Below are 22,285 nucleotides of genomic sequence, written 5' to 3' on the forward strand. Positions count from 1 at the left end.
ATTTGCAGCAGGTATACTTTCGCTTTCTTTGCCAAAGGACTTTCTCCGGATCTTAAAAAAGCGAACCTGTACTCTTAGCACCCACACGACCAGCACAGATGCCACCTGTCTTTGCAGGATGCCAGGACCCTGCGTCACACCCACAGCCCCCATCACACTGTGAACCATCCCAGTGTAGAGGGCCTGCTATGTGCCAGGTGCTGTTCCAGCGCATGGGACACAAAGGTAAGTAGGAGGAAGGACCTGCCTTCCTGGAGCTCCCAGCCTCAAGGAGAGGAAGAAAAGACAGAAGAGGAAGCAGGTCATTTCCAAATGAAATGGTATATGTAATGGCAAAAGTACAATCTACCTAATCCACCACATTGTGCTTCAACTATTTTTTCCTTTCTCTTCCCACATCTCTCAAAGGTGAGAGCTTCTGGCATAGGAACGGGGTCCACAGTGATCTTTGCCTCCCCATGCCAAGCATGGTACCCACATGATCTGAACTTCATAAATGTCTCCCGCAGACTGATGAAAAGGTATTTCAAGAAACAAATTCATATATATCTTTATGTTTCAGAATGACCATTGGTATACACATCAGCAATCAACCTAGACCTCTTAGAATTTCAGGACCAAAACAAATATCTTTAACCTGAGAAGCCCTGTGATCTTCTAGTCCTTAACATGCAGTCTTGGCTTTGCTTCCATAAAGGGGGAAAATTATGAAGGCTAAGCCTATCTGTTTCTTTTCCTGGAAACCAATGCACTCTTGCTAGTAGGACTGAAAACTTTTCACCCACCAACTTAAAATTCCAATCATGGTTAGTATATTAGCAGTTTCTTGCAATTTTCAGAAAAACAGTCATTCTCAATTTGACACAGTTTTTCCAATATTAATTTAAAGACTTCTTACACTTCAAATCTTGGACTTCTAGGTAAGGAAAATAATAGTCTCCCTTTGCCCTGTTCTCTATCCCTAAACAAATGATAGAAATGAATTACAAGCATAACATGAAGCATTGCCGCAATTAATCAACGCAGAACCCAAGGGAGGAACTGTTTCTATTTTTAAATGTACTGTTGCTTTAAGGAAAAACCCGGTGGAGAAATATGAGACCAAGCTGCATAATGAAAATCAAAATGCACTGGTGTCTCCATCCTTGCAAAGACAGTAATCCTAGCCTGCAAGCATCACTGCTATGTTGACTCCTCCCAGTTTGTCTATAAACTCAATGACAGGTACCCATGCAGATTCGCAAAGAAAGGGCCCATCCACTACTCAAAGAATCGTTATCTGTCAGGAGGACAGAACAAGAGCACACCCATGTTTCAATGCTATTCTTATAGCTCCAGATAAGGGGATACAAACAGATGGATAAATCCCCATGTCACCCTTCAAATCATTACTTAAAAGATTCTGATTAGTAACTGCAGTGGTGGCCTTAAAAATGATCAGCTGATTATTTAGCATTTCTAACCAACTGTCTACAGTTATAATTCCTATCCAAATTCCACAAAATAAAATCTGTTTCTATCCACAAATGACAAAGCTTCATTTCATCAAACAGTAGCTAACAGTAGCACTCCTTATGGTTAAGAGTGACAAGGAGCAGGTGCCAAACCAGCAAGGAAAACAGAGGCCACCGCGACATAAGAGAATTTAACATTCTACCTGTTTCCTAGACTGCTTTGAAGAATCTGAGCTGGCAGAATTTTTTTCTGAAACAATATAAAAATATTCAGTTTGGAGGGAAAAAAATGTTGACGATGCGGGCCTCTAACTTAATATGTAAATATTTTAATTAACTCAATGAGTTTTTACTTACTGTTACCATGAAATATACAACGACATTGCTATAAATTATCTAAAATACTATAAATATTGTAAATGTACCTAAAAATATTATCCAAGAATACATCCATTACTGAAAAGTATTTAACACATTTTAAATACAACTTAGTTATTTACAATCACCCTAACAATCTGCTATAGGAAGCAGAATGTTTGTACACTGGATAAAAACTCTAGCCTCAGCAAAAAAGGAAAGAATACTCAATCTTACCTCCTGATAATTTCTCCCCCCAAGTTTAGCAAAACTATGCCTGAGCACCACACGATGACAGAATGAAGGCAGTTGCTTCCTTTAGCAATAAAGTAACAAACCTACTTCAGGGTCTCTCTTCAGTGAAAAAAATCTCTGAAGAGCAAAAAAAATCACTCAATTGTATCACATCAATCAACAGGTGACTTTTAGAAAAATGAACTCATGTCTCAGAGGAATTAATTTTGTCAAATCTCGCCGGTTTCTCTTTCCTATTTTTACAAGCTACTGCATTGCTATACTGAACGAATTCCAACCGTTTTCTTCTTAGGGGCTTACCAGAAAAATGCCAAATATTCAAATTATTTTAGGGCATTTTCCCATACTGCTGCGTGGAATAGAGCAGAATTAATAAGGATCCAACAGTTACCACTTTTCAAATGCAAATATGTTGCCATCTAGTAAATGCAGCCCCCTCTTAAACATCCCCACCCCATGCCTACTCGGCTCTGGTCAGTACTTTTGTTCCCTTGAAAATCAAAATTCGGGCATTACAGGCAGGCTTTATCTCAACCCAGCACCAACAAAAAAATAGATTTTAAATGGTCTAGGCCTGAGCCTGCTTCGTACCAAACGTTTTGCTTTATTGTGGGAGTGTTCCCCCCCCCCTTCATTTTAACACACAAAGTTCATCAACAATTCTGCCAAATAAAGCAAACAGTACTGTGGTGGAAAGAACCAAGGGCACTGGGTTCCACGAACCAAGCCTTGGGGTGGTCACTTGCCCGCCTCAGGCCTCAGTTTTCTCATCTGTAAAATGTGGGCGTTGCATTAATCATTTCTAGGGTCCCATCTGGTCCCACTCTCACTCTCCGGGTGCCTCGAAGCCGGCCGGGGACACAGCGGACTGGTCCTGGCTCTGCCCGGGGTGCCCTGCCTGATGCCGCTCTAGATGGGAGGGGACAAGGGGGGAGGAGACAAGAGGGGGAGACAGAGGGAGGAGAGAGAGGAACTTGGACTTGCAACAGCTTCAGACAGGAGCGTGCGACAAACTTGAAGCCGTCCTCTTAACAATAGGAAAGAGCACTCCCATTTTCCTGGCTCAAACTTGCAGGAGACGCCGGGGCGGGATCCTCCTGCCCGCCCTCTCGGTACCCGCTTTACCTTTCTCCCTGTTTGGTGTTAGAAGGAGGAGGGTGCAGGACCGTTTGATTCCCTTCCATCTCCACCACGCACTTGGTGTTCAGTTCCAGTTCTGAAAGCAAAAGGGAAAACGAACGCTGCAAAGTCCAGCATCCGTGCCCGCAGCCCGCCTCGGCGCGCCGCGCCGCGCCGGGCTCTCCCCGGAGGCGGCAGAGCCGGGAGCCCGGAACCGGCGCGCCGGGTCCGCGCGGCCGGTGCGGGCGCCGGCTTCGCTCGGGCCCCGCCAGCCCCGCGGCCCCGCAGTTTCCAAAGTTGCCCCCGCCCTCGGCCCGACCACAAACGAAAACGAGCGGAAAGCTCCTCACCTCGTCGGTTCAGGGGCCGGACCCGGACGGCAACTTTTACCTTGGTATCCGACATGTTGGCGGCACCCGCTCGGCCCGAGGCGGCCCCTCACTGGCCGCGCCGCCGCCGCAGCCGCAGCCGCAGCCGGGCGCCCCCCGAGCGCGGCCGCCGCCGCGGTTCCGCCGTGTGCTCCGAGAGGCAGCGCCGAGGCGCGCGGGCCATCCCGGGGGAGCGCGACGCGGGGCACGGCCGCGGCCCGGGGAGGGGCGGGCGGGCGCGCGGGGCGGGGCGCGGCGGCGGCGGCGGCGGCGGCGGCGGCGGGCGGGGAGGAGGCCGCGCAGCCCCGGCCCAGGCGCCGCTCTAGCCGCGCCGGCCCAGACGAGCGCAGAGCGCCGCGGCCCCTCGCGGCCGCCCCGGGCCCGGCCGCGCCGCCATCTTCCGCGCCTCGCGGCGCCCGCGCCCCGGCGGCTCCGGGAGGCCCGGGCCGGCCGAGCGCGGCGCCCACCGGAGCGCGGCGGGGGCGGGTGCGTGGACGGTGGGGAACGGCGAGCGGCGCGGAGCTCGGGACCGCAGGCACCCGGCGCGGGGCGCCTGGATTCCCCGGGCCGGCCTGCCCCTGCGCCGGCGGGGACCCCACGGGCACCGCCTTGAGCCGCAGTCACCTTCTGCGGCCGGTGTCACCCGCAGACCCAGAGCCCTTGGGCGTGCCGGGTGGGCAGGCCTTGCCCACGGAATTAAATACGCCTCAGCCGAAATGCCAGCACGCCGCCCCCTCCGCCCGCCCCACACCGAGCGCGGCGGTATTTCCACATCCTTGTGGTGAACCGAGGCTAGAAATCAGTCTGTGCATCTACCACCGAAAGAGTGTGTGTTCGCAAATACTGCTCTCGCTTCCTTCCCTGCCTTTGCACTTCTCTTGCGGGAGAGATGTCAAGTAGGCTGGGAGGGTCATTAACTCTTACAGAAGAATTTAATAGCAGTGGATTCTGTCGTCCTGCCGAAGGCCGACCTCGCTGCCGGGGCGGAACTGGGTGAATCTGATTTATTCTGTGTCGTTCAACAAGTGCTTATTGGGCGCTTACTGTGTGCGAGGCATTTTGCAGCGTACAAAAATCTAAAATCCCGAGTTTAGGTCTGGGGAAGTCTTTACAGTTTGCTTAAATGTGGAAACTCAATCATCCATAAGTTCACTGAAGTTGTATTGGGGGCCAACTGTGTGCAAGGTGCTGTGGAGGACACACGAAAACCTGAATCAGGTTGTGCATCCTGTCCTACAGACGCACACTCTGTGACGGGGAAAGTAGCACAGAGCCAGGTACGACGCTAGACAGTGTGGCAGATGGCAATTCTGTCTCCAACAGGTGCCCAGTTCTGGGCTTGACTCTCCCGCCTCCACTCTTCTTTTTTCACACTCTCTTCCCCCAATTCTCTGTCAGATCATGAAAGCCTTCAATGCCTAAGAAATTTGAACTTTATTCTAAAGGCAATGGGAACTGAATGGAGGCTTTGGTTTGGGGGACTGACGTGTTCAGAGCCTTCCGAGGAATGACTCATAAATGACCATCCAGAAGGCTGCTGCAGTCTTCTTGATAAGAGGCGATGATGGCCAGAACAAAGCCAATGGCCACGCAGATGGAACACAAAGAGCAGAGGCAGGACTTACTGTGGACAGCAGAGTGAGAGGACTTAGCAGCCACCGGGATGTGAGAATGGAAGGTTGCAAGGGATGGAGGACAGGGTCTGGGAGGATGCTGGCCCGTAACACACCATAAATAGATAAGAAAAGGTCCTAAGGTGAGAGGGCTATCATTAATTTGGTGTTGCTGGTTAAATAAACAGTTTACTTGGGCTTTTTGCTGAGTGGTCTTTCTGCTTTGCACCTTTCCTACCTCTCCAACTTTAAAGCCCAGATTAGCCCTCCCCTCTTCGTAGAGGGATTTGCTAAAAGTCTCTTCTTCGAGACCGTGTTTGCCTTAACTCATTTGAAATTACATCTTTTTAGAGTGGGAAAGTCCTTTGGGGGTCTTCTGGACCCTTCTACAACCTCCCCCAAAGTGGTCATCCCTCTGTTTGAGTATGTTTGCTGGCAGAGTGCTCACCACGGGGGACTCTGTTCTCAAGTTCTACAGTTGGAGAAGAGCTCCTTGAGGAATCAGATTTGCCTCCCTGTGAATTCCAACCGTCGATATCAGCACTGCCTCTCAGAACTTCCCCACGCCGAGTCAAACTCCTCTTGTGCATGACAGCCCTTCAGACACTTGAGGATGGCTCTCCCGCTCTCCTGAAGACCTCTGTTCCACAGAATATGCTGTCCCAGTTCCTGTGGTTGTATAACACATCCTCCCCCAAATTAGCAGCTTTAAACAATTTGAGAAAGGCTCATCTGGGCAATTCTGGCTCTGGCTCTGGCTCTGTCACGAGATTGCAGGCAGATGGTAACCGGAGCTGGACCTGTGGGGAGCAGGGCAGAGGGGAACAGCTGGAGCAGGACAGGCATTTCTTTTCCTCTAGGCAGTTTCAAGATTGCTCCTGTGATCCTTCTGCGCAGGTGGCTTTGAGCTTCCTTACTGCATCGTGGCTAGGTTCCTAGAGTGAGCATTTCCAGAGTACTTGTGGACTCTCTGTTGGCTTTTATGACCTTACCTGAGAAGTCCTGTAGTGTCACTCCTGCTGTAGTCTCACAAACCCTCCCGAATCCCAGGGGAGGACTGTAGTCCCTTCATCTCAATGGGGGAAATGTCAGAGTTAATCTTTTAAGAAGATCATGTTGGGTGGGAGATATTTGTTGCAGCCCTTTTTGGAAAATACAATTTGCCACATCATGCGTTCTCTCACTTATCCTGGCCATCCTTCTCTGAAAGAATTTTATAATATAGGAATCTGATGGGCTGTATTTGAATCTTGAATCACATGTAGCCTGGAATAAGTTTTTAACCCTCTTGCCCCACCCCACCCCCAGTCTCCAGCTGGTTCCTGAGTAAATGGGGACTCTGAACTCCGAGCCCACAGGACACAGAAGACACATTTTTTGAGTGAATGCGCAACATACAATGTTCCACTTTTTCTGAGAACTACTGTTTCCTCTCCCCACCAACTCCTACCCTTGGGCTCCCGGGCCTGAGCTACCATATACCATAACCCCACATTCCTGGTATAGCCAGTGGACCCCAAGGGTCCTGCCACAAGCTGAATCTCTCAGATTCTTCCCCCTGGAAATCTGGGCTTGGGATTCAGAGGGTGGTGACTGAGGGTGAGACCCTTGGAATCAAACTCTCTGGTTTGAATCCCTGAACCTTCCCTTTCTGAGCAAAAAATAATCTGTATTAACTATTCTGGGCCTCAATTTACTTATTTGTGAAATAGGATGCTGGTGACTGATGATAGAAAAAGGACCCACTGCATAGGGTTGTTATGAGGATAGAATGAGTTATTACCTGCAGAATTCGCACTCACAGCACTGTGAGTGGAAGCTGGCACCTCCCTGAGGTCAACCGGAGGGCTGGGGAGGGGCTGTATTCTTCACAGTCACAGGGAGGCCCAGAACCCTGCTCTGAAGTAGAATTAAGAAGCCGCTGAGCAGGACACTTAAGGAAGTGAGAGCTGTTTGGGTTTGGTTTCTGAAAGTTTCTGAAAACCTTCCAGTTTCTCCTGCTAGGCTCTAGCAAGGCTGAACTCCATTCCTGCTGCTAGATTATGTCTACAGTGAGGATAGAATGAAGCTGGAAAAAGTGCCAGTGTGACTGAGAAGACAAAAAGAAGCTCAAAGAACAGTAGCGATGGTATTTTGTCAGCATGAAGAACGTCAACAAATGACGCAAATAAGTCCGTTCAGCAGGGGAGTGCGTAGAGCTGGACACACAGACGGTGGGCACCGTGAAGACTGACCGGCAGCACGGTGCGAGGAGTGAAAGCGTGCACTTTGGGGTCATGCAATCCGGGTTCAAATCCCAGCTCTGCCACGTCTGTGGTAGCCCCTCAGATGTGCAGATTACCCTCTCCAGGCCACAAAGGGAACCTGTTGTCCTGCCACGACTGGTTCTTCAGGCTGACCTGCTATGAAGGGGTGGGGTGGGGGCCTTCCCAGGGCCCTTGCATAGAAAGAAGTTCCCAAAGGGTGGGAGGGGAGCTTGTGGGAACCCGAATCTCAGACATTTGACAAGCAGAAATCCAAGGGGTTATCCATCTAAGAAGTAGCCATAGACTGGAGACCAAGGATTTTAACTGATTGGATTTCTTAAGAAGAATCTGGAACTTTCTAATGCACCCAGGCTTGGTTTTCTTCTTCTCTCTAATTGAAGTGAGCAGTTAAAAAAAAATGCTAATAAAGTGACGGACGTGCTTTTTTTCCAGCGGCAGCTAGGGGAATGCTGGGAGCTAGACAGCGTCCCACTCTGGAGTCAGCCTGAGGAAGAAGAAGCCCAGGGAGTAGCGAGGCAGCTTGTTGGGGTCATGGGCCCCTGGCTGCGTAGCAGTGAGGGCTCATCAGAGAGCTGGCCTAGACAGAGAAGAGCCTGGAGTGGTCCCGGGAGTGGTCCTGGGAGACGGACGGGCTGGTGGGGCTTCCCTGATAGCACAGCCTAGCCTGGACATTCTTTTCAACCATCTCTACAATCCCCCAAAGACCAGAGTAACCAATTAATACATCTGCTGTACCCCCCAGTCACTAGATGCCCCCCAGTCTGTGCATTTTACATGTGTGCACTTCTCTACCAAAAGCTTGTTAATAGGGCTTTATGTTAGAAACCAGAAATGCCATGGGTTCTGAAGAACTGGCAGACACCTAATGACAAACATCCCAGGGACTCTGGAATCATCCGATTTCAAGCTCATTCAGCCAGAAGGGGGCTGCCAGGCTGATGCAAAAACTGCTAATGGTTTAAGTCTATAATGGATCAAAGAGTAATGATGGAGCAGGCAAATACTTAAGAGGCTTTCTATAAACCTACTCTAACAACTGTCTCCATCAGCCTAGACTAAGTTATGCCATGGTGACCCAACATCCTCCAAATCTCACTGGCTTACAAAAACAAGGCTTTCTACCTCCCTCATGTGACTTGTCCATCACAGCCTGGTTATGACTCTGCTCTTACCATGGTCACTTTGAGTCTCTGGCCAATGAAACAGCCCCTAGCTGGGACGATGCCAGTTTTGAGGCAGAAGGAAAGGAAAAGATGGCAGACCACACAATGGCTCTTCAAGCTTTTGCTCAGAGATGGTGCCTATCACTTCTCAATTTTCATTGGACAAAGCAAATCACATGGTCAAGCCTAACCTGATGGGGCAGGGAAGAATAATTCTCCCCTAAGGAGGGTGTGATGTTGTCATATAATAAGGAATGTATATGCACCCAACTTTACACTGAAAAAACACACACATAAATGAACACCTCCATTCATGCACTATCTCCTGCATTTCAGATTATTAAACCCAGGAAGGATTCCCAGAATGTTGATTACCAGATAAGAATGTATTTATACCTGTGACAAATTGCTTCCAAAAAGAGATGAATAAAAATGTATTGCCATCAACATAAAAGTATGGCCATTCCAATGCACCTTTTGTGTTATCATTTTCTATCAAATAAAAGATGCCAAATGATTTTTTTAAAACAGAAATACATATTTTGCTGTTCATTGTGGTTCCTGGCTCACACTTCCTAAAACTCTTATAATTACCTAAGTGATTAGAGCCTGGGAGCATCATTCATGATAATATTTGGTTTTTTATCCTTCATTCCTGAAATAGCTCCAGAGCATTAAAGAGGAAAGGAGGTGATTTTGGGAAAGATAACCACAGGATGAGGTCTGGTTGCCAGGGAAACTAACCACGTGATTAGGAGGTTGGAACTGAAAGCTCACCCTCCCTACCCCCACCCTTACCTCAGGGGAGGGGAGAGGGGCTTGAGATTGAATCAAACACCAATGATCAATGGTTTAATCAACCATGCCAACACAATGAAGCCTCCATTTAAAACAAGAAAAAAAAGGATGGAGTTGGGGACACCTCCAGGTTGATGAACACATGGAGGTGCTGGGAGAGTGATGTACCTGCAGAAAGCCCCGTGCCATTTCCCATACACCTTGCCTGTGTGTCTCTTCCATCCGGCTGTTCCTGAGTTGTACCCTTTTATAATCAACCAGGAATATAGTAAGTAAACTGTTTTCTAAGTTCTGTGAGCTGTTCCAGCAAATTATCGAACAGAGGAGGGAGTCACAGGACCATGCAGGATGACCTGACTTGCTGTTGGTGTCTGAAGTGGGAAGGGGGGCAGTCTTGTGGGACTGAGCCCTTAACCTGTGGTATCTTGTTATCTCCAGGTGGATAGTGTTTGAATTGAGTTAAATTGTAGGATGCCCGGTTGGTGTCTCCTGAAAATTGGAGAACTGCTTGGTGAGGGGAAAAAAAAACCCCACATACTTGGAGTACAGATGTTTTCAGTGAGGAGGGAGTAGACAGAAGACACTGAGTTTTTTTCCTTTGGAGAAGGGCTCCAAACCATCTACCATAATAATATTTCAATCTTGCAATAGTTCACAGTAGTGAATATTTCTTAAACATTGACTATTTCCCAAGCACAGTTTTATAATTTAATTCTCACAGTACCCTAGGGGGCACATGCTGTTATTATTATCCTTCACATGATAGGTAAAAAATAAAGAGAAAATTGAGATAATCTGTTTAAGGTCAAATACCTGGGAAAGGGTGGCCTTGGGATTTGAATGCACACACAAATTGAAACACACATGTGAATGATTTTCCTAAGAAGAATAATGGATTTTCCTTGATTCACCTCTATTTGTCCGGCACAAAAAAACATAAGATAGGCAATATAAGTAATAGTGTAACTATTACACTTTACAATTTAATGCAGTATGTAGCTTCCATAAAAGTCACAAAATACTATAGGAAACAGAATATAAAATGGGTTATGATGGGGCATTAGTAACAGTGTTCAGCCTGGAGAATGCTCTTGTCAATGAATAAGCAATGATATATCAATGATATATATATTTTTTAAAGCAACAGTTTCCTTTTAGTCAAGTTAATATCAAGTCAGATAATTAATAAAAAAATTCCATGGGAAAGTCGCAAACTAACCTTGTTTGGAGTCAGTTAAAGGCAGCTGTAAATGAAATAATATTCACTGTAATAATATTCAGCTGTAAAGAAAATAATATTGCCCTCCCGGGAAAGTGAAAAAACCTTTTTCCTTCACTAAAAGATTCAGGATATGCTTCCACTCCTTAGAACTATGATTCCTAGATCCGAGGGCCTCCTTAAACGCTTCTACAGATCTCTGCTGGCAGGGATTGGAGTTGTTTCCCAGAAGATCTTTAAGATAGAAGGAAAAGAAAAACCTGCAAAATCTTTCTCCAGGCAAAGTGCCTTCGTGGGAGCCAGGAGGAGCTCAGGTTTCCGCGTGAGGCGCTCCCTGACGGGTGGTTTCTTTCCCGAGCCACTGGCTCTGCTTTCCAGGTAGCGCTGCAGGTACAGGTTTGTAATTTTAGAAAGCATTTCCTAAAGACTTTACCAAAATTCTGAGACGAGTGGAAGAAATACGGCTCTAAAAATGACTGTTCCCTTTTGAACAAGAAAACCCCACATTTTTGCGGAGGGAGTAATGCACTGTAGTGGCGGAGGACAGATGGGTTTCCAAAAATAGACTGTAAGGCTATCGAGACCCTCGCTGTTATGTGACTGCTTTCTCTGCAAGAGCTAAACTAAGTTCAAGCGTCTATTGACCTTAAAAAGGCTTTCGTTACATGTGTATTTATTGCCTCCACAGTCTGTGAAATCATTATTACAAAAGGTCAAATATCTTCATATATTTGACAAAGAGAGAGAAGAGTAACCATACATTTTCCTGTAAAAGTCTTTAATGCAAAACAATCAAATCCAGTGTATTTGGGGGCCAGAGAAATTTCAATATTGATTGGATATTAGATGATAATTAAGTAAAATTTGTTTAAAACTGGTTAGTTTTGTGAAGTGATAATAGTATTTTGGTTATGTCATTTTTAAAAAGATGCACACTGAAGTCATTAAAGGCAAATATGATATCTGGGATTTGTTTTAAATACTTTATCAAATTTGTACCACAGATGACGTCAAAGTGGCTAAATATCAGTTAAGATAGGTGATTTGTCATGTTGGAGTTTATTATAACATTCTCTTAACTTACAATGTTTAAGAATATTACATAATAAAGTGCTCTAAAAATAAAAATAAATACAAATAAAAAGCTTCCAAAGGAAAGCTCTAATACTAAAAACAGGTAATTTCTCACAAAACAAATAGATGCATTATGCAGATGGAAATAATAATGAACCTAAAATAGGTCATTTGCAAATCTAGTGCAAAGCAAGTTAGGTTTTTCAATGAACTTCATCGATAATTCATGATCAGACACAGTGATGGCATTGAACATAGAAGCATGACCATGATAAAGAAATCAGAAGGTTAAAATAATATAAAATGTTTCACTTACATTAATCCCAAAATGCACTAGATTAAAAAAAAAAAAGGAAAATCAGAGGGTTTTTTTTTTTTAGCATTTTGGGTGGGATAATTTGTAACAAAAATTGTTCTTACCCATGTAAATGAACTATAATGTTATCTTTAGTGTTGGTTGATTTTTTTTTAATATATAAGTTAAATTTACAGATTTTCATTTACATTAGTGGAAAAGTAAAACTAAATTGCATAAATCCAATTAGGAGTTTATATTTCATTTGTGGGTAACACAGTAGCAAGAGGATCTCACATAGAGCCGTTTCCCTGTGGATGCAGTTGTGTCTTAGGACAAGTTGTGCAGAAGGATGCAGCTGGGGAAGAATGCTTCCTCGTGACCCACTTCACATCATCGGTGGACTTCACAGATTTTTCTATAGTGGGATTTCAGCTTAAGTCACAGGCTTATTCTGGCCACTGCTAGGATGCAGGCACAATCAGACTGTTTTCTAAAAACCTATCAGGACCACCCTGAGGGATGTGGATTTGGAGATGGAGCTGAAGAGCCTCCAAGGACAGGATTCATTCTCCATAGAGAAGAAATTAGACACAAAGCCTTAGTCACTGGAAGAGGGAAGGGTTCTGAGCAGAACGGCATGGGTTATAGTCTAATTCTGCATCAGTCAGGGTATCCCAAAGATGAAACAGAGGGCCCCCTTAAATTAGGATAACTTGAGGAGGGTTTGGGACCTTTTATGGGTGGGGGGAGAACCTCAGGGAGAGTCACCTAGGTTAGAACCAGCGGAGATCTGGTCACACTGAAGGGGAGTACAGTCGGAAGATGGAAGGAGTTGGGAAGTGAAGGCCACCTTGAGAGGAGCAGTGTGACATTAGTGTCCACAGTATTTTTTTGTTGTTGGGGAGAGTAATTAGTTTTACTTATTTAGAGGAGGTACTGGGGGATTGAACCCAAGACTTCATGCATGCTAAGCATGCACTCTACTACTTGACCTATACCCTCCCCGCAGGTTAATGTTTTTAAAATCTTCCTTACATTGTGTCACTCCTATGTTCAACCCCTTCCCTGCCCCGCCCCCAACACAGCCAGAGCTGTGGAATTCATCTCAACTCCTTACCAGAGTCCGTGGGGCCATCACCACCTGGACACTGCCTGCTTCCCAGCCTTACCTCTGAGCACCCTCCCGTCACCCTCAGCTCAGCCACACTGGCCTTCCTGCTATTCCAGAACATTCTAGGTTGGTTCTCGAACCACGGCCTTCATCCTAGCCTCTGTCTGGAAGATTCTTCCTCTCATTCATGTCAAAGCTCAAAGGGCAACTTGGAAACACCTTTCCTGACCATCTGTCTTAAATAACTATCTTTATCCAAGCACCTTCTGTCCACTTACCCTGGACTGTGGTTCCCTATATTCCTGGGCACATATGTCTCTACGAAAAATTCCTAGGATTGCTGGGTCAAACGGGTTGTACGTTTAAAATTTTGAGAGGTGCTGTGAATTGCCCTCTTTAGAGGTTAAACCAAGTTACACTCCCATCAGCAGTGTAGGAGAATGCCTGTTTCCCTCTGACTTTGCTAACAGAGGATGTATGATGGTTTTGAAAACACATCACTCAGACTTCGCCCTGCGGAAAATGTAATTACTGCCGTCTTCGGAATCCACCACTGCGCACGCGCTGAGGCCAGGCTTCCCACGGCTCCTCCCAGCCAGCGAGCGGCTCAGTGTGGCCAGGACCTAAGGAAGGTTTGTTCCTGCAACATGTGGGATTCCTCTGTAGGTGTTCAGCTCAAGGACTCTCCATCAGCCTGGCCAAACTCTGTTAGAGCTGTGCCGCAGCCTGAGACTCTCCCTATCCAGTCCTTCCTCGTCCTTCCCTCTCACCTTCCTGCATCGTTGGCTAAGGTTCTCTCTGCCTCCTCCAGCTTTCCTTTTGCCATCAGTGGAATTCTCCTAATCCATCTCTTGTATGTCTAATCCCATTTTGGTCCCTGCTTCTCCGAAGACCAGCACTAATGCAGCATGTTGTTCTCTGCCAGTATGACAGGTTAAAAAATGAGCACATCCAAAAATTCTTTTTCACTTTTTTAGCATAATTTTGACTTGCATTTTTCTTATTATGACTGAAGTTGGGCATGCTTATTTATTGAAGGACCATTTATATTTTTTTTTCATAAGATGTCTCTTCATCTCCTTTGCCCATTTTTCTATTGGGTTAATGGTCTTTCTTACTGACTTACAGGATCTCTTTACATTTTAGGGAAATTGGGCCTTTGTAAAATAAACCACAAAAAATATTTTTTACAGCTTGTGTCTTCTGTTTTTGTTTAAGGTGTTTTTTCCCCATGCAAAAGCTACTTATTTTATGTAAAATTAATATTTCTATTTTTTTCATGGCATCTGGATTTTGTTTCACATTTTGAAAGTCCTTTGCCAATCAGAGAGGATTTTTAAATTCCCCCATCAGTACTTTTATTTTATTTTTAACATTTAAATCTTTAGTCCTTCCTTCTTGAATTTATTCCAGTATAGCATATTAGGTAAGAATTCCAACAATTTTTTCCAGATGGCTACCAGTTGTTCCAACACAATTTATCAAATTATCTTTTTCCTACTAATTAGAAATGCCAACTTTATCATATAGTAAATTTCCATTTGCACTTGGGTCTTTTTCTGTATGTTTCATTTAATTTGACTGATCTGTCTCAGAGAGATGCTTTGGCCTGTATTTTATTAGTCTAGTATTATTTAAAAAACAAACAGGCAGATATCCAAGATTCCATATGAATTTATTCAAACTCTATCCAGAGCAATATATCCAACAGATCAGTTGTTCTTTGGGGAAAATATTGTAAAATCCTACATCTGCTTAAATCCAGTCTTCATCATTTGCGGCTGAAGTCCAAACCATAACTGCTATCAGTATTGCTTGTTTTTGTGGGTCAAGTTAGGATATTAGTGGACTGCGCTCATAGTTAAGGTAAGAAATTGATCCTGCTGTTTCTCTGTTCACCTTCTTACTTGCTCCCAAAGACTGGTTCTTGGTTTTGTTTTTGTTGTTTTTCATCAGCTACCTACATTCACTTAGTCTATATTCTTACCCAAACCACCCTTTTGTCAGTACTCGTGGGGGGTTGGTTTGTAGGCAACTTTGAGACAGCCCTGAGACTCTGCTTTATAGAACTCCAACCCTGGGGAGTGTAATTGACCAAGGATCCCAGCCTTGTGCTCTGAAATCCACTGAAGTACATGTGCTGAGGGGCTGCCTCCCAAGGGCTGTCAGGGACTGAAGGAGGCAAAGATGCTAAGGCAGGCTGTTTGCAAGAAACAGCTGACTCTGGTTTTTGGATTACCCAGTGGCCTTGCAGAGCCTTCCTTTAATTGCACAGCAGTCAAGGACACTTCTACCCAATCTTCCTTCCTTCGTGCCTTCACTTAACTCAGATATGCATGACAATCTGACAGTCCTCCCAGCCTAATGCAGCTTTCTCCGCATTTTCTCTCACACACAAATTTTTCCTATTAAAATCCTTGCACATTTAATGCCATTTGGACATCTGACTCTTGCAGGGCCTGCACTGACACAAGCTTCCTGTTCTTGTAGCCATTAAATGTATTTATTGGTACTTCTACATTCCCATCATAATTGTGGTTATATGTTGGATCCTTGCTCTTGGCCACCGGCTTCAGTCTCTGGTTGTGCATTAGGAATAGATCTTTTTCTCAGTTAAGCACAGTATCCTGCCTCTGAACTACAGAGATGCAGTCAGAGATCATTAAATCTGTATGTCAGTAAGTTAGGACTTTCAGACTTTAGTGCTCATATAGTGAGGATGAATGGAATATTCATCTTAAAAACAATTGCCTGACTAATAATACAAGAAGTAATTTCAACCTGGGTTTCATAGGGTCTGTACCCAGAGAACAGCTGTTCCTAGGGGCTGAGATCACCCTGGTGTCTGTAGGTGAAGCAGCACTAATGCATCATCTTGATCCACCCAATGATGAATAGACATACCCTTGAATTTAGCTAAATATCCACCCATCCTGCCTTTTGAAAAGATGTTGTGTTCCCAAAGCTATGACTTAATTGCAAACATGCTTCCTCTTTTCCATCTTCAAGGATTTGGATTTTATAAAGAAACCAAGTGTTATCTGAAGGTTAAAGCTCAGTCATTAATCCTTTCTCTGAGTTCCAGGAGAGTGTTACTAGTTTCCAAGCATGAAATGCTCACAGGAGAGCTGCTGACTCCCAGCCTGACCAACCCTTTCACGCTGTGGAGTGTAGGATGAGCAGTCGTTCTGGAATGCCTCCGAGATGACTTCTGCAGGTGAGCCTTCCCTTTGAGTGTCTTTGGGGCTAGATCAGTCATGTCCATTTCATTGCTGATGAAGTGTTTGTATGACAAAGACTGTTTAAGTAGTTTACTTCACAGCTCTGATGAACACGTAGTATTTGAATCCTAGTATGTCAGTTACAGACATTTATCACCATTAAAAATTCCTGCCTCTTTCACTGTGCAAAGGAGAATGTACCTGAGCAACATCTATCTGGGTGGGGTTAATCTGAGAAAGAATTTAGGGAGGAGAAAATTACACAATCTCCAATTTTTCCAGAGAGTCTGAATTTTTACCAGGTTTGCCTCAGGTTTCTGTCTGTTTACAGACCACCCCAGTGTGGTACTCTAGCTGAAATGATGTGCCACTCAATCCCATTTTCTTGTTTCCTGGCCATTCATACTGCAGTGTCAATGGGATGTATACTCATCCCAAACTAAATTCTCTAGCAGGTTACCCTAGATACGGGGCCTGCTGAGAGCCAGTGCTGTCATGTCCGAGACTGGCCCTGCTCACTGGAGTGCGCAGAGAAAAGCCATTGCCACCTACAATGAACTTGAGTATTAATGAGAACACCTAAAACTGTCTCAGAACTTTCACCGTCCACCATTTCATCAGTTTAAAAACGTTGCAGTGAAGAAATTCTAATAAAAAAGGGGGAAAATCTCCACCCATTCTCACACCACTTTAACTGTGCATCTATGTTAAAACTGTGAAATGCATGCTAATCTGTATTGACATATGCATGTCGCGGTCACATAGTTGGATCGTAGTGTATACAGAATTGCATGCTACTTCTTTCACTCATTTCAGTGTTAAGATATAACCATCCCATCACACTTATTCTTTTCAGTAGCTGCGTAACGTCCCATCATTGATATGTAATTTACTTCATCACTCCCAACTGTTAAACATCTAGGTTTTCGGGGAGGGGGGTTGGTCATTGATTTTTTTAAATGTCTTATTAATGCCACTGTAAACATCACTAGATGTTGCTTTTTCAAAACATATTTCCCTTGTGATCAATTCCCAAGAATAGTTCTAGTAAATCAAATAATATAAATATTTTAATGACTTTTTATAGGTAGCCAAATAGTCCTCCAAAAATAGAATACAGTTGCGGGTTTACTGGTATAAATAGCATATGACATATATTTTAAAAACTAAATCATTATGTGTTGCTATCAAATATAAAGAAGAATATAATAAAGTGCCAATGAGCAGTTCAAATTAGCAAGACTTAAGAAGGAGCAACACACAGGACAGTCAAAAGGCTTAGAGAGGGCTGCTCTGTCTTGACTGAGGAGGCTCTGAGGGTAAGAATGTCATGTGTGAGGTATTAACCAGGCTTACTGGCAGTTTCTTTTTGAGAAAAATCAGAGTTCTATTGGAATTGGGAGGAGGTTGTGCTATTAGCAGCAAAGAAATTCCCATCAGGGGAATTAAAGCAGTGGGGTCTAACAAGGATGGGTGTTAGATCCAGACAGACATGGGTTGAAATCTCAGATCCATTTTTCTAACTGTGGGGCCTTGGGCAAGTTACACGTCCCTTCTCAGGCTCAGGGAGAGCTTTGTAAGGATTATAGATGGTACCTGTGAGGAGGAGACACATGATCACTGTCATCATCCCCATCATCAGGAAGAGTCTATCCTTATTAGTGGCAGAGCTCATGGAACAATCTAAGATTGTCACAAGGTGGGTTATCAGAACATAAGGCACACAAAGGGCTTCAGAGGATGAGGAGGTGACGAGGAAGGAGAGAAGAAAGAGATGGAGAAAAAGGAGGACGAAGTGGGTAGAGGAGTGGGAAGTGGAAGAAATAGAAGAGAAGGAATTGAAGGAAGAGGAGGAACCAAGAAGAGGGAAGAAGAGGAGGGAGAAAAGGAAGCAGAAGAGAAGGGAGAAGGATGAGAATAAGGAATGGGATGAAAGATAAGCCTGTGAATTAGGCGCTAAGGTTTGTCCTTTGTGATAGCCCTCCACTAATAGCCCTGCAGGGGGTGTTCTGAAAGTTTTGGCCATTTGAGTGCAGTGCAGTGCAGTATCTGTATCTGATGTGGGGGGAAGAAGCTTGAGCCAGGGTGACCAGTGTTACAGGGTTTTTAGTAAGTGGCAGGTCTGCTTGCAGGGTGACCTGTGAGGTTTAGAGCAGGACCCCAGACAGTGACTGGAAGCACTGGGACAGGGCTCACTCCCTAGAGTGGATGGTGGTGGCTGGGTAAAGTTTTCAGGAATAAGACGAGAGGACTGAAATTCAGGCAGGCCTCAGTCTCAAGAGCAAACTGGGGAATTAATCAGGAGGCTAGGGCAAAACTACCCAGGTTTACAGACTGGATAAGAAAGGCAGGAGTTGGGGAGAAGTAGCAGAAGATGCCAAGACATTGCCCCACACCAGATACTGGTTAAACATTGAAAAACAAATTTTTAATATTTCCTGAGAGTTCATTCATTCATTTCTTCATCAATTTTTGATTGAAGGCTGGACACCATGCTTAATCCTGGGACTATAAATAGCAGAAAGTCACTGTATCACACCTAAGGAAATCTCAGATGTGGGAGACAGATACAGAAATAAAGAGTGACCATTGCAAGGAATCAAAAGATGCTATGATGAGCTTTACAATGGACATGAAGCTTGAGCTGAGTCTTAAAAAATGAACAGAGAGAAACTGGAAACCTCATACACTGCTGGTGGGAATGTAAAATGGGGTAGCCATTGTGGAAAACATTTGGCAGTTCCTCAAAAAGTTAAACAGAATTACCACTATACCTAGAAATTCCACTCCTAGGTATATACCAAGGAGAATTGATGTCTACACAAAAACCTGTACCTGAATGTCCACAGCAGCATTATTCATAATAACCAGAAAGTGGAAACAACCCAAATGTCTATGCACAAAGTGTGGTATACCCATACAATGGAATATTATTCGGCTGTAAAAGGAATGAAGGGCTAATACGTGCTACAACGTGGATGACTCTTGAAATCATGCTGATTGATAGAAGTCAGTCACAAAATGCCACATATTGTATGACTTCATTTCCATAAAATATCCAGAATATAGATGGAAAGCAGATTAGTGGTTCCAGGCGCAGAGGGGAGGGGGAAAAAGGAGAGCGTCTGCTTAATACATTTGGGGATTCTTTTGGGGATGATAAAAGTGTTCCAGAACCAGATAGAAGAGGTGGTTGTACAACACTGTGAATGTACTAAATGCCACCAAATTGTATACTTTTTAATTGTTAATCTTACGTGAATTTTACTTCAATGAAAAGTGAATAGAGACTCACCAAGTGGACAAGGTGAAGGAGGCTGTTCTACAGAGTTCATATATATGTTAAGGCCCAGAGGCACAAGGAGGCTGGATCATTTGGAAACATGAAGAATTTCAATGTGACTAGAACACAACAGAATGTAGTAGGAGATGAGACTGGACATGTGGGTGGGGGCCAAAAACTAAAGGGATATTTGAGCTTCATTTTGTGGAAACAGGCACCTCCTAAACCAAGGCTTAAAAATGGGGCAGGGCTGAGACCATAGGTGGAACATTGTCCAAAGTTAGGGTGGCCAAAATGTCTGCTTATCGTTGTTCACAGAATGTTAGAAACGGAAGGGACTTAGAATATTCAGCCTAGTCTTCCCCAAGGTGGGGTCATGAAACGCTGGTCTTGCCTGGTGCTCTGGAAAGGAAAGAGGCTGTGTGCCAAGTCATTCATTCACCGCTGTGTCCCCAGCATCTAGCGCAGTGCCTGGCACATAGTAGGCACTCAGTAAATCCTTGCCAAATAACTAGAATAAGTTTGGGGGAGGCTGCAGGCTCTCCTTCCCTCTTGGAGGGCAACTAAGCACATTAGCAAAATAAGGTCCCTGTAGAGACCAGTACTAAGGAAATCAGTTTTCACTTCCATTCATTCAGCGTTTCCCCACTAACGCGTCACATTTCTTTTTCACAGTGCTTATGCGTGTCCTGTAGATCTAAAGCTCTCAAGAAAAGTTTGGTTCATCTTCTTTATTGTACAGGTGAGTCACAGCATGCCAGATATGGAATTTTAAGCCAGGCCCAACCACAGTGAAAGTCAGAAGTATCCAAATTGCAACTCCAAGAAACTCCGAGAAAAATAAGACCTAAGATTGTAATAAATGTTTTGAGGGGCAAATTGTCCCCTGGTTTGGATGGAAACAGAGATGTCTGGGCAGCCTTTCGTTTTTCCTGCCAGCATAATTGGAGCCATTCCTTGGCTGAGGAAAAGCTGTTTACACCCGGATAACCTCTGGTCATTGATTCAACTTTCTTAGATTGACAAGCAATTGGATTCTTGGACTTACTGACCCCATATCAGACGTGGACTCGTGACACATCAGTTTTTCTCTTCTGTAAAACTGAGCTAAGAGACTACCTACCTCCCCATCAGAGGATTTACTCTGAAACATTAGAAACTTAAAGCTTAGATGGGTCTTTCACTTAGATGGGCCTCTTTTACAATTTGTTGTAATTTCTGTATTCAATTCTAAACGAATATTTGGCATAGTCAGTTTATATGCTCTTTCTTAAAGAGCCCTTCTTCCCAACTGTGTGCACTTCTGACCGCATGCAACTTGGATTCCACACTCATGAGGCGTGTTAAATGACCAGACCGGCAGCTCCTCGAGGGCAAAGAGTCCCCTGCACACAGTATTCAGGGTCTATCTGACAATCAGTAGGAACCCAAGAAAGATTTGTTGAGGCTGACTGTTTACAGACATCATGTACATTAAGCACTTGGCAACCGGTCCTCACTACATGGAGTGTTTATAAATGAGCATCAGAGGCAGAAAGGAAAATCGCACCCAAAGGTGATTCTATGCAGAAATATGTAAATGTCATTGGTTTTGAACCAGCCCACAGTAACTATGAAGAATATTCAACATCACAGGAATAAGTTGCAGATTTGGAAATGTCCACTTGTCCCTCTGCTCCAGAATGAATTTGCTCTTTCCACCCTTTAGTGTCACTTAGTTTATTTATATATCCCTTCTCCTTCAGAAGGTAGCCGCTGCAGTCTGCCCTTACCTGCGAGAGTGTGACAAAGGGCACTTTGATGCAACGTTAATCACATTCTAAGCTTCATCCAGAGCAGGTGAAATCATTAGAAGAGCAGACACTCTGTCTGACGTTCCTTAAGAACGTCGGGTGATTTTCTCATTCAGGGATGATCCACATTCTTTATAGTCATGATGCAGAGTCTGAGGACTTTGAAGGAAGCCAATCAGGAGACAGTTGGAGGAGTAGGAATAGAGGCATGTGTGTTTGTGTGTGCGTGTGTATAGTGTGTGTGTGTGTGTGTGTGCCCTCTGTAAATGGAAACCTAGCGGAATCCTCTGTGAATAGTAATTAACCACAGCAGTCAGTGCCTGTGCTGTTAATACAGTGAGCACTAAGGCAGCGCAGGCATGAGGGGCCCCCCTCTCTTTCCTCCTCCGCACCTCCCACCCTCTCCAGAATCCTTCCTAGAAGGCATTCACCCTTCTCATCTTTATCCTAAAGAATGGCTGGAATGTGGGATGGCTGGAACGAACCCCTGCCGTTTATTAGTTCCTAAACACTGCTCCAGTCTCGTCAAAGGAAATGAAAGCAGAGGGACAGCCCAGCTTACAAACACTGGGGACAAGATGTCAGTGCCATCCACTGCTGGACTGAAACACTGGGCTATTTATCACACAGGGCCCCATCTGTTCAAGGCAGAGGAATGCTATTCGCTTGGGGAGGAAAGGAAAAATTGATAGCAATATTCCCTAGCTTTTTCATTAGAGGGGTGAAAAATAGCCTTTCAAAAGAAAGACACATTTATATTCCAACTGAGTTATGAATTTAAAAGCATCACTTGGCTGAGGCTTGTTACCTGCGTTAGCCAACCCTAACATGCAACAGGACCGCAAACCTGTGAGAATTCTGTTCTGTGAATGAGTCCCTGAGTCTTTGGCAA

The 22,285-nt window shown here is 44.7% G+C and overlaps 1 protein-coding gene across 1 annotated transcript in view; it reads right to left on the bottom strand.

The window, feature by feature from the left end:
• Positions 1–3,687, bottom strand: part of KIF13A (kinesin family member 13A) — a 172,616-nt gene extending 168,929 nt beyond the window's left edge. Inside the window, 2 exon segments of the mRNA XM_031435159.2 lie at positions 3,192–3,282; positions 3,536–3,687. Of these exon segments, the coding sequence (XP_031291019.2) occupies positions 3,192–3,282; positions 3,536–3,590 (146 nt within the window). The 5' untranslated portion in view covers positions 3,591–3,687.
• Between the last annotated feature and the right edge of the window lie 18,598 nt (positions 3,688–22,285).

The sequence above is a fragment of the Camelus dromedarius genome, chromosome 19 (genome assembly GCF_036321535.1).
Source record: "Camelus dromedarius isolate mCamDro1 chromosome 19, mCamDro1.pat, whole genome shotgun sequence".
Lineage (NCBI taxonomy): Eukaryota > Metazoa > Chordata > Mammalia > Artiodactyla > Camelidae > Camelus > Camelus dromedarius.